Genomic DNA, 16987 nt, shown 5'->3' with positions numbered 1-16987 from the left:
CAAAATACGTTTGCTCTCCCCTTGTACAGAAAACTTTCCACATCTTTGCTCTTTCTTGTGGAAAGTTTCATGGGGCGGGGAAATCTTTTGAAGCGAGTTATCCAGGATTTGACTCATTGCTGTATGGTTAAACCCAATTATCTGATTCTCTCTCTCAAGCTCTTAGTTTGGCCTGTTACCTTTTGCTTTCCTTTTGAACTGCAGCGCCCACTGAGCGTGTTGTTTCTCCGCTCTCTTTCTTAAGGTGTTTTAGTTTATTTGTTCATTGGAGTAAGTCTCGTTGCCCGCTTGAGTGTGGGGAAGATGAAAAACAAACGCTTCCCCCAGTAAATAAAACCCCGAGTGTATTTATTGAAGCTGCTTTGAGAAGATCCTTGTCACTGCGGAGGTTTCTCTGAGGTTACGTGGGGCTTTGCAGGCAAAAGCAAACTCGCTCTGTGTGTAATGAGAATCGGGTATTTATTTAAACTTGGGCTTTTTGCTTGGCAGCTTGGGCTCACCCAACTTCTCCTTCACTTGGAGCACAGGCAAAAATGCATCCATCGCTTCCCACAAAATAGTGTGTGAGCGAGTCCTTCAAAGGGTTGCGTCTGGGCTTGTTTTGAAAAATTAACTTCTTATGACGAGAGAAGTTTCCTTTAGAAGTTCCAGTGCAGGTAGACACCCTGGAGAATCTCCGCGCAGCTGATAAATAGAAATATTGAGGGAAATGCTTGTGCCAAACCCCCTTGGTTTTGCCTTCTGCCTGGGGTGTTGGTAACTTCTGGGCGTCTGGCGGTGCAGCAGCAACCCGTCCCTTGTCCCGTCAGGCATCCAATCTGCTTTGTGCAGCCACAGCGTCAATTCCTGTTGACTTTAGGGCAGAGCTGTAGGAAACCCTTTATTTTTTGCTTTAATCTCTTGTCCTTGGCCTGCTGGGTGGTGCTGGGACCCACCCACTCATTCAACTTAGGCATTAAGCTGAATGCAGTTGGATCTTTCCTCTCCACCCTCTTCCAGGGCAATTAATCATGAGTTGCTGGCTTGGTGTGGAGCAAGTAGCCGGCAAGGATGGTGGTACGTGGGCTCGGTGGACTCTGTATTTTGGCTGGGGTGTGTGTAGGAGGGCAGGAGTAGGGGTGTGCGTCCACCCTCAGCTCATCAGCACCCCTCTCCAGCTGCAGCTCAGCCTCCTCCTTGGCTCACTGAGCTTTCCTCTTCGAGCATCACTCTCCCCAGGGCAGAGTTATCCAGCATGGTCCTGCCCTGCTTTTGCCTCTCGGACATGTAAGTCCTTCCTTCACTAACTTCCTTTCCCTTGATGCCAAAAAAGGGTCAGTCTTTTAAAAAACCTATGTCTATAAGCAAAAATTTGGAAAGTAAATTCTAGAAGGTGCCAAGGAATGAATTGGATTGGGCAGAAATAATTTGAGGGGGGGGGGGGCGGAAAAAGGGAAAGAAATCAAAATCGAGATGATGCCTTGCTGAAAGGGTGGGGGGAAGGCTTCCCTGCCCGCAGCTGCCCCACTGCACTGCACTTGATCGAGGGCTGGGAGCTGGGGAGGTGCATGGTCCTCCCCGGCTCTGTCTGGCGGGGGGGTGCCCCCCGCGCCCGGGGCTGGTGCGGGTGCATGTGCGGGTGCATGGCAGGGCTCCCCCATAGCCTGCGGGGAACGAGGCTGTGTTTTTGGCGGGGCTCTGGGAGACACCTCATGTTCTCTCTCTTCCTTTCTTCTTTTTTTTTTTTTAATAAAGAAGAACGTGGGGGATGCCATTTCTGGTCTGGGAGGTGGTGGTCACTGACACCGATAAAGCACCCATGGGTCCCTTGGCTGCCCTCTCGCCAGTCCAGGTGATTTGGCACAAAGGCAGAGAGACGCCGGCAAGCCCCGGCGTAACCTCAGCCTGCTTTTGGCACTGGCAGCTGGGACGGTCGTACTGGTGAGCAAGTCCTTGGGCTGCCTCCAAGTGACCTGTGCAGCCTCTTCAGCGCCTTCCTCTTCATTTTCTCCTGTTGCAGTGAAGCCAGTCTGTGTTTTTTGTTTTTTTTTTTTTAATTTTTCATTTTTTCCTCCCTCTCTCAAAGGTTTTCTCTCTCCTCTCTTCCTCTCTCCTCCCCTTCTCTCTTGCCCCAGGCTACGCGCCGGTGACGGGGATGTGCCACCCGCTGCGCAGCTGCACCCTCAACCATGAAGACGGCTTCTCCTCGGCATTCGTCGTTGCCCACGAGACCGGCCACGTGTAAGTCACGGGGACAGAGCTTCGGGACAAGGGTGGTGGTGCCTCTTTCTTTGCAAAAGGGACTTTGCTACTGCTGCAGGTGTGCTCGCCACCGCAGCACAAATGGGCTGGCATAAGTCCCCCGGGAATCTGACTTTACACCGGCTTTTCCCACCAGGTTAGGCATGGAGCACGACGGCCAGGGCAACCGCTGTGCCGACGAGACAAGTATGGGGAGCATCATGGCACCGCTGGTCCAGGCCGCCTTCCACCGCTACCACTGGTCCCGCTGCAGCAAGCAGGAGCTCAACCGCTACATTCAGTAAGTCAATTTTAACCAGGAGGGGATGTTCTCCCTTCAGACGGCATGACCGCCTGCATTTTGTACCCAGCAGCGCCTGCGTGAAGCAAGGAGTGAACGGGTCCCCTTTGGGATTGCTTGTTTTGGCAAGAATAGCAAAACCAAGTCCTTGGGAGGTTATTTTCCCTTTTTCTTCTACTAACAGCTTTGGTTCCTTGCACAGGTCTGAATTGGTTTTGGGCTGCGGAGGCTGGAGGCAAATAGGAGCCTGATAAAAGCTGGAGATACCAACACAGCAATAGTTTGTAGATGATCTCTGCTGGTGGAGCCCAGATCCAAATCTCAAATATTTTTGCCATTTGCTTTGGGCAGCCTGTGTGGTTTATCCTTTAGGCTATAAAAGGTTGTGTGCTGCATAGAGGGGGGGAAAAAAAAAGGTGTAGAAACAGGCCAGCAGCTCTCTGTGTGTCAGGGCCAAGAAGAGTAGGAGGAAAGCAGATGGCAGTGGTGGTACCCACTAGTGCCAGGGTGCTCTGTGCCTTGGGGAGCTGCAGGCAGGGGAGGGATGCTTCTTTTTGGGGGACTCTGCTGTGGTGGGGTGACCCTGGCTGGATGCCAGGTGCCCACCAAAGCTGCTCTGTCACTCCTCCTCCTCAGCTGGACAGGGGAGAGAAAATATAACGAGAGGCTCATGGGTTGAGATAAGGGCAGGGAGATATCACTCACCAATTACCATCACAGGCAAATCAGGCTCGAATTGGGGAAAATTAATTTGTTAGCAATCAAATCACTGTAGGATAGTGAGAAATAAAAACTACATGTTAAAAAACCTTCCCCCCACCCCTCCCTTCTTCCTGGGCTCATCTTCACTCCCAATTTTTCTACCTCCCCCGCTCAGTGGCACAGGGAATGGGGGCTGTGGTCAGTGCATCACACATTGTCTCTGCCGCTCCTTCCTTCTCAGGGGAGGACTCCTCACACTCTTAGAATCATAGAATCATGGAATCAATTAGGTTGGAAAAGACCTTTCAGATCATCCAGTCCAACCATTAACCTAACTCTACCAAGTCCACCACTAAACCAATTAAGGGGAGAGTAAGATTTTCATGTTGCCCGGCTTGGTGGCGGGATTAGTTTTTAATGAAAGTAAAAACTAGGAATCCTTAAGGTTGGAAAGGCCCTCTAAGATCATCAGCCCAACCATCAACCCAACACCACCATGCCCACTAAACCGTGTCCCAAAGTGTCATGTCTATCCGTTTTTTGAACACTTCCAGGGATGGTGACTCCACCACCTCTCTGGGCAGCCTGGTCCAATGCTTGACTACCCTTTCTGTGAAGAAATTTTTCCTAATATCCAATGTAAACCTCCCCTGATGCAGCTTGAGCCCATTTCCTCTCGTCCTATCACTAACTACTTCCCCTGCTCCAGCATGGGGTCCCTCCCACGGCAGACAGTCCTCCACCAACTTCTCCAGCGTGGGTCCTTCCCACGGGCTGCAGTTCTTCACAGACTGCTCCAGCGTGGGTCCCCCACGGGATCACAAGTCCTGCCAGCAAACCTGCTCCAGCCTGGGCTCCTCTATCCATGGCCCCACAGCTCCTGCCAGGAGCCTGCTCCAGCGCGGGCTTCCCACAGGGTCACAGCCTCCTTGGGGCACATCCCCTGCTCCGGCGTGGGCTCCTTCCCGGGTGCAGGTGGATCTCTGCTCCACCATGGGCCTCCATGGGTGCAGGGGCACAGCTGCCTCACCATGGGCTGCACCAGGGCTGCAGGGGAATCTCTGCTCCATGCCTGGAGCCCCTCCTGCCCTCCTTCTCTACTGCCCTTGGCGTCTGCAGAGCCATTCTTCTCACATGTTCTCACTCGTCTCTCCAGCTGCTGTTGCTGTTGCACAGCAACTTTTCCGCCGTCTTAAATACGTTATCCCAGAGGTGCTACCACCGTCACTGGTGGGCTCCGCCTTGGCCAGCATTGGGTCCGTCTTGGAGCTGGCTGGCATTGGCTCTGTCAGATATAGGGGAAGCTTCTAGCAGCCTCTCACAGAAGCCACCTCTGTAGCTCCCCCTAGCTACCAAAACCTTGCCACACAAACCCGATACATCCATGCAGTTGTGTTTTGCTGAAAACATGTTTTCCAGCAGTGGGTAGTTAGCATCAGTGCCGAGAGAGTTCAGATTTCTCCATATCTGAATCTAGAGAGAGGGCTGGAGGTCAGGGAATCATAGAATCATGGAATGCTTTGGGTTGGAAGGGACCTTTAGAGCTCACCCAGCCCAACTAGTGACAAGGACAGCTTTAACCAGACCAGGGTGCTCAGAGCCCCGTCCAGCCTGGCCTTGGAAGTTCCCAGGGATGGGGCCTCCACTGCCTCTCTGGGCAACCTGTGCCAGTGCTTCACCATCCTTGTATCCAGTCTAAATCCATTCTTCTTTAGTTTCAATCCATTACTCCTCATCCTGTCACAACAGGCCTTGCTAAAAAGATTGCCCCCATCCTTCCTATAGGCCCCCTTTAGGCACTGAAAGGCTGCAATAAGGTCTCCCTGCAGCCTTCTCTTCTTCAGGCTGAACAACCCCAACTCCCTCAGCCTGGCCTTGTAGGCGAGGGAAGGGGTGAAGCAGGGAAATCCTCCGCGTCTGACTCCGCTTTGCCTCTGCCCTGCATCTCCGCAGCTCCTACGACTGCCTCCTGGATGACCCCTTTGAGCACCAGTGGCCCACGTTACCCGAGCTGCCGGGCATTAACTACTCCATGGATGAGCAGTGCCGCTTTGACTTCGGCGTGGGCTACAAGACGTGCACGGCGGTGAGTACGGAGCCGATACAGGTTGCGTGCCCACATTGCCCCTCCCCGGGACCCTCAACCAGGCGCCGCGGGGGCGAGGAGCGGTGCCGCAGCCGGGGCTCTCCCCGCTGCCGTCCCAGCCCGGCTCCAATGTGCTCCCCAGTTCCGCACCTTCGACCCCTGCAAGCAGCTGTGGTGCAGCCACCCGGACAACCCCTACTTCTGCAAGACCAAGAAGGGGCCACCCTTGGATGGGACCGAGTGCTCTCCAGGCAAGGTAGGGGCTGGTCCTGCCTCATCCTCCCTTGGGAGGGGACGGGGACACCCTCGAGGGCAGCAGTTGGTGGGTGCCTGGCTTTTAGCTGGCATTACTCCTTTTTTTTTCCCCCCTCATTTTGTGTTCGGATGAGGACTTTGCTTTTCTTCTGATCTACCTGCTTCTGCAGAGAAGCAGGACTCGTTTTGTCACCTGGCAAAAGAGCGATGACATCACTGCGTGTCCAACCTCGTGATGTCATCAGGCTTTCACTTTAGACTCTCTTAGCATGCCTGTTAGCACATCGTGAAAGCGTGGATATGTTGGAAAAATTGCTGGCCCACGTACTTTTTGGGTGGTTGTTTACCGAAGAATGGATGGGCGTAAAGTATCCAACAACTTTTGCTAAATTTCTGTATAAATCCCAGCAATCTCACTGAAAACGCTGCCTCCTCAAGTGCTTGAGTGATGGTTTGCCAAAAGCTTCCAAAATGAGGCTTTTTGAGTCGCGTACAGATGCAGTACACGTCGTGCTGGCACGTGGCTCCAGACGACCACAACATCTGGACTGGGAGGTCCTTCCTTCAGGCCTGTGATGGGCACAAGCTGGGCTTTACCCCAGCGCTGGAGTTAAACCCTGGGGCTGCGTGCCTGTGGGGTGACACCGCAGCTTCATGCCAGGCGTTGCATGCGTGCGTGCCTGGGAAGAAGTACGGAGCTCTGGATTTCGTGTATAAAAATGCCCAGCGGCTTGCTGCTGCTCTTCTTGCAAAAGTTTGGGTTCATCCCCTCTCTGTGCCAGCGGGGAGACATCCCCAGGGCTGATCCAGCCCCGGATCCAGGTGTAATCCAGTGCCTGCCCAAGGATCTGCATGGGTAGGGAGAGGCAGTTTGACTGGAGAGAGAAAACCAGCTCAGGAACTCAAAAATTTGGTGTTGGGGAAAGAAAATCAAAGGGCTTTGTTTTGCAGAGGGATCTTTGCATGCCCCAGGCTGGTGCCTTCAGCGGCTTTTTGCACAAGTTTTTGGGCAGGTTTATGCAGCTGCAGGCTCTTCTTATCTGATCCAAAGCATGGATGTGTTGGGAGCTTGCCCTGCTTATCCCTGCTCCTCTGCTGCATTTTCTGCTGCGAGTCCTAGCCATGGAGCTGCACTGGGCTCTCAGAGCAAAGCCGTGGGCTGCTTGTGCTCCTGGGTCAGTCGTGAAATGATGCAGCTTGCTAGTCCCCAAAGCAGCCTGCAGGGCAGGCCTGCTGTCGCATGCCCAGGGACCACTCCTGGTCCTGCTTCCTATGGGAGGGACATGCCCGAGGGCATGATGAAGAGGACCTTCCTCCCGTGCTTTGCAAACTGCGAGCTGTTTTTGCAGTGCTGGGGGTGTAGGAGGGCTGTCTTTACCGGTGCTGAGCACTTTGGAAGGTGCAGGCACAGAGCTCACCCCTCTTTTTCCTCCCTTCCCTTTAGGAAAATTTTCTTCACAGAAAGTAGTCAAGCATTGGAACAGGGGCTTGTCCTCGTGTCACCCTTCCCAGCCTTGTCCCACATGGGAGCTGGGGGCCCCAGCCGTCTCTCCAAACACCTTCTGTGCTGCTAGTATCTTTTTTTCTATAGCAAGCATCGCATCCCTTCAATACTCCCACTATTGGCAGGGGTGGAGCGGGTGCAACAGTTTCCTAGGGAAACTTCAGGTTTTTTCCCATGGGTTTTGGCCCTGCTGTGCTGGAGGGTTTGATAGGACGAGAGGAAATGGCCTCAAGCTGCGCCAGGGGAGGTTTAGATTGGATATGAGGAAAAAATTCTTCATGGAAGGAGTGTTCAAGCATTGGAACAGGCTGCCCAGAGAGGTGGTGGAGTCACCATCCCTGGAGGGGTTCAAAAGATGGGCAGACGTGGCACTTTGGGACATGGTTTAGTGGGCATGGTGGTGTTGGGTTGATGGTTGGACTGATGATCTTAGAGGTCCTTTCCAACCTTAAGGATTCCTAGTTTTTACTTTCATTAAAAACTAATCCAGCCACCAAGCCAGGAAACATGAAATTAATTCTTACTCTTCCCTTAATTGGTTTAGTGGTGGACTTGGTAGTGTGAGGTTAATGGTTGGACTGGATGATCTGAAAGGTCTTTTGCAACCTGAATGATTCGATGGTTCTATGATTCCAGTGGTGCTTCAAGGGTCACTGCATCTGGAAGACGTCGGAGCAGCCTTACAGCCAGGATGGCAGCTGGAGCTCCTGGTCCAAGTTTGGCTCGTGCTCCAGGACCTGCGGTGGAGGCGTGCGCTCGCGCAGCCGGAGCTGCGACAACCCACCGTACGTTTGGCCTCTGGCGCCCTCCTTTTAGCGGGGGTAAAGCTGGAAGTGCCCAAGAGCCAGACATTCCTCGCTCTTCCCCTTGTGCGCTCAGTTGGTGGGGATGGGGACATCCGCTCCTGCCTGGGCTGTGCCATGCATTTGGGTACTGAGCTGCGTTGCATTTGAACAGCATCACCCCCACAACGCTCTTTTAACGCACTTGTTTTATTTTCCAGCCCGGCGTATGGTGGACGCCACTGCCCGGGAGCCACATATGAGTATCAAGTGTGCAACGCCGAGGAGTGCCCGGCGCCCTACCAGGATTTCCGTGCCCAACAGTGCTCCAAACGCAACTCCTACTACACCCACCAGAACAGCAAGCATGCCTGGCTTCCTTACGAGCATCAGGACGGTGAGGGGTGGCAGGTCCTAGCAAAGGAGCAGTAGCGAAATTGTCTTCCCTCCCAGAGGAAGCCATGCTGGTGGCCATCACCATAGGAGGAAAAGCTCCTGAGCTGGAAACTAGAGTGCAATAAGCCAGCATCAAGCAGCCAAGTCCTTAAAATCAATCTTTTCTGCTTGCCCTGGAGTGTCGTGTAGAGAAACGCAGATGTTGCTCTGGTTCCTGCTGTCTCAAAGCACAGCAGAGAAGGGCTGAGAAGATCAGTCCATGTTGAAACCTCTCCCTGCTCCAGTAAGAGGAGAGCCCCTCATAATGGTAGCCAGAGATAAATCCGTTTGCACTACTACTCTCTGTGTGCTTTGGCATGCAGAGGACTTGTTTTCCTTGGAGATGGTGGGGTGACGGCGCTGCCTGCTCGCTCCTGGAGCCACAGCGGAGAGCGTGCTGCTCCGGGCGGGGATGGGAGCCAGGTCCGCCTGCCTGGCTTGGTGTTCCTCAGTGCACACAGCCAAGCGTCTTGCATTTCAGTGTCACGTAGCGTGTCCAGTCCCGTTGCCTTCTCTTAATTTCCTGAACGTGCTGGGTGAAAGTGCAGGCTCTTGAGCAGCAAATGGACATGGCAAAATAAGGCACATGAATAGCTTGGGCTTTGGAAATCTGGCTGTGCTCAGGGGTACAAGCTGAGATGGGTTTCTATTTTCAATCACCTTAATGTATTTCCGCAAACCCTTCCCACCCGCCCCCCCCTTTTTCCCCTTTACTTTTTATTTTGCCGCAGATGCTCAGAAGTGTGAGCTGATCTGCCAGTCCGAGGGAACGGGGGACGTGGTGTTCATGAATCAGGTTGTTCACGACGGTACCCGGTGCAGCTACCGAGACCCCTACAGCATCTGCGTCCGGGGCGAGTGCGTGGTGAGGAGCTGACGGCTGCTGGATGACTGTCCCTGTCCTTTGCCTGTCCAGGAGAGAGCTTGTGCATTCCCTTGACCCAAAACTCTTTGGGGATGCATGTTTTAGCCCGGGGACCGACCCTGTGTGCAGCAGAGGGCTATGGGGATGGCGGAGCTGCAGGGATGTAACCCCATGCTTGTCTTCTCTTCCCCACGGGTGACAGCACGTCGGCTGTGACAAGGAGGTCGGCTCCCTGAAGCAGGACGACAAGTGCGGGGTCTGCGGGGGGGACAACTCCCACTGCCGGACAGTGAAGGGCACGCTGGCCAAGACCCCCAAGCAGCCGGGTGAGTGGGCTGGATAGGTTTGGGAGGGGATTTGGTCCGGGTGAGCTGGATTCATACGTGAGTGTGAGCGGGTGCGTGCCCAGGTGGAGCAAACCTGCTCTTTCTCTTCCCTCCATCCTTCCTCCCTCCCTTTCAGTAGGTGTTTTGAAGATGTTTGAGATTCCAGCTGGGGCGAGGCACCTTCAGATAGAAGAGATGGAGCCGGCGTCCCACAGCATCGGTGAGTACGCCGTAGTTCACCTCTCCCTTCACCCGCTACCTCTTCGCGGCCCTATTCTGACAATTCCCACCCAAAGGGTCTTATTTGGGTCATTCCAGTCCTTCAAAGTCAGTGCCCAGAGGAAATGACATTGAAATACCTCCTTTCTCCTCCAGCTGTTAAGAATCAAGCCACAGGTAACTTCATCCTTAATGCCAAGGGCAAAGAAGCTAAAAGCCAAGTGTTCATTGAGATGGGCTTGGAGTGGGAATACACCATTGAACATGGCAAGGAGAGCCTGAAAACCAGCGGTCCTCTGCACGAGGCCATCAGCGTTTTGGTAAGCCTGTCTGACGCATCCTCTGGGGGTGTTGGGGACGACCATCACCCAGTGGTACAGAGAGGAAGGGTGGTCTGAGACGGGATGTAGGAGGTGATGGAAGGACTTTGGTAGAGAAAGGATGTAGTGGGTGTCATTAAAACCAGGGAAATGAGCTAGCCAAAAGCAAGGGGTGATGAGCTGCATGCAAGAATGGCGTAAGGATGCATTGCTCGGGTGCTTGCCTTTGAGTCCAGCTGTATTTTGCTCTGTGCAGCAATTGCTTATGACTCCACCTCTTGTTTTAGTTATACTGGGATTTGGGGGAGTTAGGGATTGGGTTCCCTCGGCACCCAGGGAAGGGTAGGTCTGCACTCCCATCCATCCCCATGGCCAGCACTGGCTTTGGGCGTAGACTGTGGTCCTGCAGGTCAGAGGAGAGGCCAGGGGCATGCGACGCAAGTTGGGAGTTGGGATGTTTGGGCAGCATTTTTCTCCACAACTGGAGAGGTACCTTCCCGAAGGGTTGACTCTGTGTTCAGAGCCCACCTAATCACTTTGGAGGTAGTAACGGGGTTTGTTTCTCCTACTCTTGTGTGTACCGTACCATGTGGTCATCATAGAATCATAGAATTGTTTACATTGGAAAAGACCTTTCAGATCATCCAGTCCAACCATTAACCTCACACTACCAAGTCCACCACTAAACCAGCTAAGGGGAGAGTAGCAATTTCATGTTTCCTGGCTTGGTGGCGGGATTATTTTTTAATGAAAGTAAAAACTAGGAATCCTTAAGGTTGGAAAGGACCTCTAAGATCATCAGTCCAACCATCAACCCAACACCACCATGCCCACTAAACCATGTCCCAAAGTGCCACGTCTGCCTGTTTTTTGAACACTTCCAGGGATGGTGACTCCACCACCTCTCTGGGCAGCCTGGTCCAGTGCTTGACAACCCTTTCCGTGAAGAAATTTTTCCTAATATCCAATGTAAACCTCCCCTGGCACAGCTTGAGCCCATTTCCTCTCATCCTGTCGCTTGTTACTTTGGAGAAGAGCCCAACACCCACCTCACTACACCCTCCTTTCAGGCAGCTGCAGAGCGATCAGGTCTCCCCTCAGCTTCCTGTTCTCCAGGCTGAACAACCCCAGCTCCCTCAGCTGCTCCCCATCAGCCCTGTGCTCCAGACCCTTCCCCAGCTTCGTTGCCCTTCTCTGGACACGCTCCAGCACCTCAATGTCCTTCCTGTGCTGAGGGGCCCATTGTTCACTTCTTTTTGATTTGATGGCCTCCTCTTTCCTTTCCTCTCCCACGGCATCACTCCTTCCTCTCCTTCCCCCTCTCCAATTGTCCTCCCTCTGCCTGCAGGTCATCCCTCAGGAGGAGGAGGTGAGGAGCAGCCTGATGTACCGGTACATCATCCACGAAGACTTGCTGCCCATGATCGGAAACAACAATGTCCTGCTTGAGGAGATGGATTCCTACGAGTGGGCCCTCAAGAGCTGGTCTCAGTGCTCCAAGGCATGCGGAGGAGGTAGCTTTCCCTTTGTAGCTGCCTACAGTGCGTGCTTGGGAGGATGCTTGGGTATGTTAGGCAGCGCGTGAGCCCTTTGGGGCATTCTCTGGCTTGGAAACATGCAGATGCTGTTTTAAAGTGTTTCTCCCCAAGATCACACATGGCAAGGCTTTAGACCTGGTACTGCTTGGAGGCCTGGCTTTCTTCTCCACACCCATACCCATGTTCTTTGCATCTCTGTAATTTGAGGGATCTACCACATGGGAACATGAGAGTTAAAAAACATTATTGCAGAGCAGTTTAGGTGAGTATTTTAGTTAGATTTCTTATGAAAACAGGCTTATGTGGTCATGTGTGCATACCTTTGTCTGTCTATCCATGTATCTGCTATGAGTTTTTAATTCATTGGCTGTTTTTAGCCCAATTTGAGCCAAGGATTAGGGATTTTGCAGATGACTGCTCCTAAAGCTTGCATGAAAATAGGTGTGGACACACCGGGAGGTGCTGTGATGGAGGGCAGGTAGCACACGTGAGCTCCTGGCAGAGTTATTGCTGGATTTTTCCCTCTGGGAGGAAGCATGGGGGCCTGCATGCCAGCATCAGGGCTTTGCTGGTGAAAGCCTTGCCTCGATATGGCCAGTGGGATCTGATTTGGAAGCTGGCCCTGCTCTGAGCAGGTGCTGGACCAGAGGCCTCCAGAAGTCACCTCCAACCTACCTAACCCTCAAATGATGGAGAAGACCTCGTGCTTTCACCTTGCGCTGTCCAGCTCATGGCTGGAAGATTTTTAGGGCTTGCAGAGCTGGAAAGCAAGCCCTCGCTGGCTCCCCAGCCCTTGCTGCAGCAGGGTTCCTGGCATGGTTAAGGCTGGCTCAGCCCCGGTCTGGTCCACTCCCCAGCAAGTGCGGCTTATTTGGCACATTACAGCAGTGCTTTGGCTGGGCTTGTGATGTGCTGCTTTTTTTCCCCCTCTGTCTGGAGAAACAAAGCCAAATCTGCAGCTCGCTAAGTGCTCATGGCTGTGTCTCCCCCAGGAAACTCTGATGTCTTGACCTGGGTTTTTGGGAGAGCAGCTTGGGGGAGGGATGGGGGTAAGGCTGAGTCTGCTTTGTGTGCACCCCATGGCAGCTTGGGTGATCCTAGGAAGTTGGGGGGGTCCAGCACCCACACGAGCATCCTCTGCAAGCCTGGGTGAAGCACTGCTTGGGTCCCACCTGAGCAGTGGCATCCGAGAGTGTGTGTCCCGGCAGGGATGCTGGAGAGGGGCTGGGTGGGGAGCTGGTGGGACCCCTGCACCCACAGCCTCACCGCCCATGCTCTGCCCCCCCAGGCATCCAGTACACCAAGTACGGCTGCCGGCGGAAAAGCGACAACCGGATGGTGCACAGGAACTTTTGCGACAACGGCAAGAAGCCGAAGCCGATCCGGCGACGCTGTAACCTCCAGGAGTGCTCCCAGCCAATGTAAGTCCTCCCCGGCTGGCCCACAGTGCTCTCATCCCTCTCTATGGGGGTATTTGGGAATGCATTTGGAGCGCGCTGGCCTCTTTCCAGCGCGGGCATCGCCTCTAATTCACCGTATCTGTCTTTCCCCCACTGGCAGCTGGGTGGCTGAGGAGTGGGGTGCCTGCAGCAAGTCCTGCGGCAAGCTGGGGGTGCAGGCGCGGGCAGTGCAGTGCGTGCAGCGCCTGCAGGACGGCACCAACCGCACTCTGCACACCAAGTACTGCCCCGGGCAGCGGCCCGAGACGCGCCGGCCCTGCAGCCGCCTGCCCTGCCCTGCACAGTGGAGGACGGGCGCCTGGTCGGAGGTGAGCTGCGGCGGGGAGAAAGCTGCCTGGCTGTTCGGTGGGGTCTGGAGGAGGGGTATAGGGGCTGGGTGTGAAGGCCAGGCGCTTATAGAGCAGGCTGGTCTCAGAGGGATGGAGCTAAGGGTGCAAGAGCCAGCGGTGTTTTTATTGAGGTGTCGTGGTTTAGCCCCAGCCAGCAGCTCAGCACCACACAGCTGCTCGCTCGCTGCCCTGCCCCGGTGGGATGCGGGAGAGAATCGGAGGAGTAAGAGTGAGAAATACTCCTGGGGTGAGATAAGAACAGTTTAATAATTGAAATAAAGTAAAATAATAATGATAATAGTTACAATATAATAATGATAATAATAATAACAATATACAAAGCAAGTGATGCACAATGCAATTGCTCACCACCCGCCGACTGATACCCAGCCAGTTCCCGAGCAGCGATCGCTGCTCCCTGGCCAACCCCCCTCCAGTTTCTATACTGCCCATGATGCCATATGGTATGGAATAGCCCTTGGGGCGGGTTGGATCAACTATTCTGGTTGTGCCCCCTCCCAGCTTCTTGTGCCCCTGGCAGAGCATGGGAAGCTGAAAAGTCCTTGACCAGCATAAGCAGTACTGAGCAACAACTAAAACATCAGTGTGTTATCAACATTATTCTCATCCTAAATCCAAACCACAGCACTATGCCAGCTACTAGGAAGAAAATTAACTCTATCCCAGCCGAAACCAGGTTTGTGGGGAAACTCAAAATTAGACAGGGAATAGCATCCCTGTGCATCCCAGCAGCGAGCAGGGGGGGATTGCTGGAGACCAGGGAGGAAAAGCCCTTATTAGGAAGCAATACCCACCCGAGGCATTGTCATCTGCAAATTCTCCTCTGGGGTGGCTGTCGGGGTGTGCTGGCTCCCCGCCTCCATCACCCATGTCTGTCCGTCTGTCTGTCTGGGCGCAGTGCTCGGCGAGCTGCGGGGAAGGCGTCCAGCAGCGGCAGGTGGTTTGCAAAGGCAGCGAGAGTGGCGGGCGCTGCGAGGGCGACAAGCCGGAGGCCGTCCAGGGCTGCCACGTGGCCCTCTGCCCAGGTGAGAGGAGGAGGAGGAGGAGGAGGAGGTGGTGGTGGCGGCACTTGCGGGGGCACACTGGCGGGGACCAACCCTCTTCCATGCCTCCAGCCCGTCTCTGCTTCAGGGGGATGCCAACGAATCAGGTCCTGTTGAGCGTCCCTGATGGTGGCAGAGAAAGGGTTAAAAGCCAGCCAAAATATTGCACTTTCCTGGTCTTGGCCCTGCTATTTGCTGTAGATGGTTTTGGGTTTTCTGGCAGTTTGGGGGTGCGATGAGCGGAGGGTATGATGGAGTTGGGCAACCTGGAGTTCATCTCGGGGGATTTTTGGGTGGCTTAAGTGCTGGGCCAAGCAGGTGCTCCCCAAGGGACCTCATTTTTAAGGAGATACCTTAAAAAAAAAAAAAACCAAAAATCCCCCACCAAAACACCCTCCTAAGGTATTTTGAGTGCCCCCAACCTCCCGTGGCAGCTGGGCATCGTGGTGCTCTCTCCGCAGGGAAGCTCTCCGGCATCACCGACGACGAACACGGCACGCCCAAAGGGCAGCAGGTGCCCCAGGACGGACCCAAAAACCCCGTTAGCAAGATCTCCTCCAGTAAGTATCCCCGCTCCGGTAAGGGTGATGCTTTCCAGGATAACTTTCCTGAGGGTTTCTGCAGCTCCCTGTGGGAAACACAGGTGGCTTGGAAGGGAGGATGCACATCCAGCAGTGGTTTGGGAGAGTTTCACGCTCTGCTGCAAAGCCTGCAGCTCGGTTGCCATCTCGTAGAGTCTGGGATCTTGCAGTTTCCACTGCCTTTGGCTGGGCACCGCATTGCACTCACTTCACCTCCTGGATTTTATGCCCTTTCCTTTTTACTGTGAACTTCTTGCAGCCTTCTGTGTTTACCCAAGCGGGGAGATGGCTTCTGGCTTTTGCCCCTTGCTCCAGGCAGGGGGTTGCTTAGGGCGCTTTGTACCTGGGGTGAGATGTGTTATGATCTGATTTAAGATGCTGGTTTGGAGCATCCCTTGCTCTGTGTTTTTTCTCCTGTGCAAACCTTGTGCACTTTGGCTTCCTTTTCCAGCTCACTCCCCCCTTTCCCGTACAAGCATTGCCAAAATTTCTGCCCTAGGGCAGAGAGCATAGAATCATAGAGTCTTTTAGGTTGGGAAGGACCTTTAAGATCATCCAGTCCAACCATTAACCTCACACTACCAAGTCCACCACTAAACCAGTTAAGGGGAGAGTAAGAATTTCATGTTTCCTGGCTTGGTGGCTGGATTAGTTTTTAATGAAAGTAAAAACTAGGAATCCTTAAGGTTGGAAAGGACCTCTAAGATCATCAGTCCAACCATCAACCCAACACCACCATGCCCACTAAACCATATCCTGAAGTGCCACGTCTGCCCATTTTTTGAACCCCTCCAGGGATGGTGACTCCACCACCTCTCTGGGCAGCCTGTTCCAATGCTTGAACACTCCTTCCATGAAGAAATTTTTCCTAATATCCAATCTAAACCTCCCCTGATGCAGCTTGAACCCATTTCCTCTTGTCCTATCGCTAACTACATGGGAGAAGAGACCAGCACCCCCCTCACTACAACCTCCTTTCAGGTAGTTGTAGAGAGCGATAAGGTCTCCCCTCAGCCTCCTCTTCTCCAGGCTGAACAACCCCAGCTCCCTCAGCCGCTCCTCATAAGACCTGTGCTCCAGACCCTTCCCCAGCTTCGTTGCCCTTCTCTGGACACGCTCCAGCACCTCAATTTCCTTCTTGTAGTGAGCAATCGTGGGTTTGGCAGCACCCTGCAAGGGGGGCACCCCATGTCCTTTGGGACCATCGGGAAGGTGCAGGAGTGGGAGCCTAATGCAGCCCTCGTCCTTCGCGCTGCCTGACGCTGCTCTGTCCCTGTCCCTCTCCAGGGGAGCCTTGCCTCGGGGACAAGTCCATCTTCTGCCAGATGGAGGTTCTGGCCCGCTACTGCTCCATCCCTGGCTACAACAAGCTCTGCTGCGAATCCTGCGGCAAGAAAGCCTCCTCCGCCACTGGCTCGCCCCCCGCCGCTGGCCCCACCGCTCCCCCGGGAACCACCGCTCCCCCGGGAACCGCCGCTCCCAGCCCCGCTCCGCCGCTCTCCTCCCGCCCCACTGCCCCTGCCCGGGGGGGACCTGGGGGACACCCCACCCCGGCTCCTCACACCGGGCCAGCTGCCGGTGGAGGGATGCCCGGCAGCGGTGCTTTCCCCGGGGGGCTGCCAGCCCCGAGCGAGCCGGGCAGGGGCCAGGCAGCCAGGTAACCCGCTCGGGACCACCTCACCGCGGGGCAGGGGGAAGCCTTTCGCCTCCCTCCCTCTCCTTTTCCCCCTCTTTTTCTGTCCCCCCCCCCCCCCCATTTCCAGCGATGGTTTTCACGGGTGTTGCTACCCGGGTTTGGAAACAACCCGGCTCACCCAGAAATTCCTGGGAAACCCACTTTTTTTCTCATGGTCCCCCCAATCCTCCTCCCAGCTGTGGCATGGGGGTTTTTTTTGACAGCGCCACAGAAAAAAGGTGAAAAGGAGCCAAAAAAAAAAAAAAAAAAAGCAACAGCGGCTTGGCTGCAGGTAACCCGCAATGGGCCGCTTCCTTCCAAGGTG

The 16987-nt window shown here is 54.3% G+C and overlaps 1 protein-coding gene across 1 annotated transcript in view; it reads left to right on the top strand.

The window, feature by feature from the left end:
- The window catches only part of ADAMTS14 (ADAM metallopeptidase with thrombospondin type 1 motif 14), a 40338-nt gene extending 23690 nt beyond the window's left edge, over positions 1-16648 (top strand). Inside the window, exons 7-22 of the mRNA XM_075717552.1 lie at positions 2115-2220; positions 2378-2521; positions 5177-5309; positions 5452-5565; positions 7705-7853; positions 8072-8247; positions 9017-9150; positions 9353-9476; positions 9616-9696; positions 9852-10015; positions 11364-11529; positions 12842-12974; positions 13114-13321; positions 14262-14388; positions 14868-14966; positions 16275-16648. Of these exons, the coding sequence (XP_075573667.1) occupies positions 2115-2220; positions 2378-2521; positions 5177-5309; positions 5452-5565; positions 7705-7853; positions 8072-8247; positions 9017-9150; positions 9353-9476; positions 9616-9696; positions 9852-10015; positions 11364-11529; positions 12842-12974; positions 13114-13321; positions 14262-14388; positions 14868-14966; positions 16275-16648 (2432 nt within the window). The remainder of the gene's footprint in view (positions 1-2114; positions 2221-2377; positions 2522-5176; positions 5310-5451; positions 5566-7704; positions 7854-8071; positions 8248-9016; positions 9151-9352; positions 9477-9615; positions 9697-9851; positions 10016-11363; positions 11530-12841; positions 12975-13113; positions 13322-14261; positions 14389-14867; positions 14967-16274) is intronic.
- The last annotated feature ends 339 nt before the right edge of the window (positions 16649-16987 follow it).

This window comes from Pelecanus crispus, chromosome 10 (assembly GCF_030463565.1).
Source record: "Pelecanus crispus isolate bPelCri1 chromosome 10, bPelCri1.pri, whole genome shotgun sequence".
Lineage (NCBI taxonomy): Eukaryota > Metazoa > Chordata > Aves > Pelecaniformes > Pelecanidae > Pelecanus > Pelecanus crispus.
Note: the sequence above shows the minus strand (reverse complement) of the source record. Positions and strands in the feature narration are given on the sequence as shown.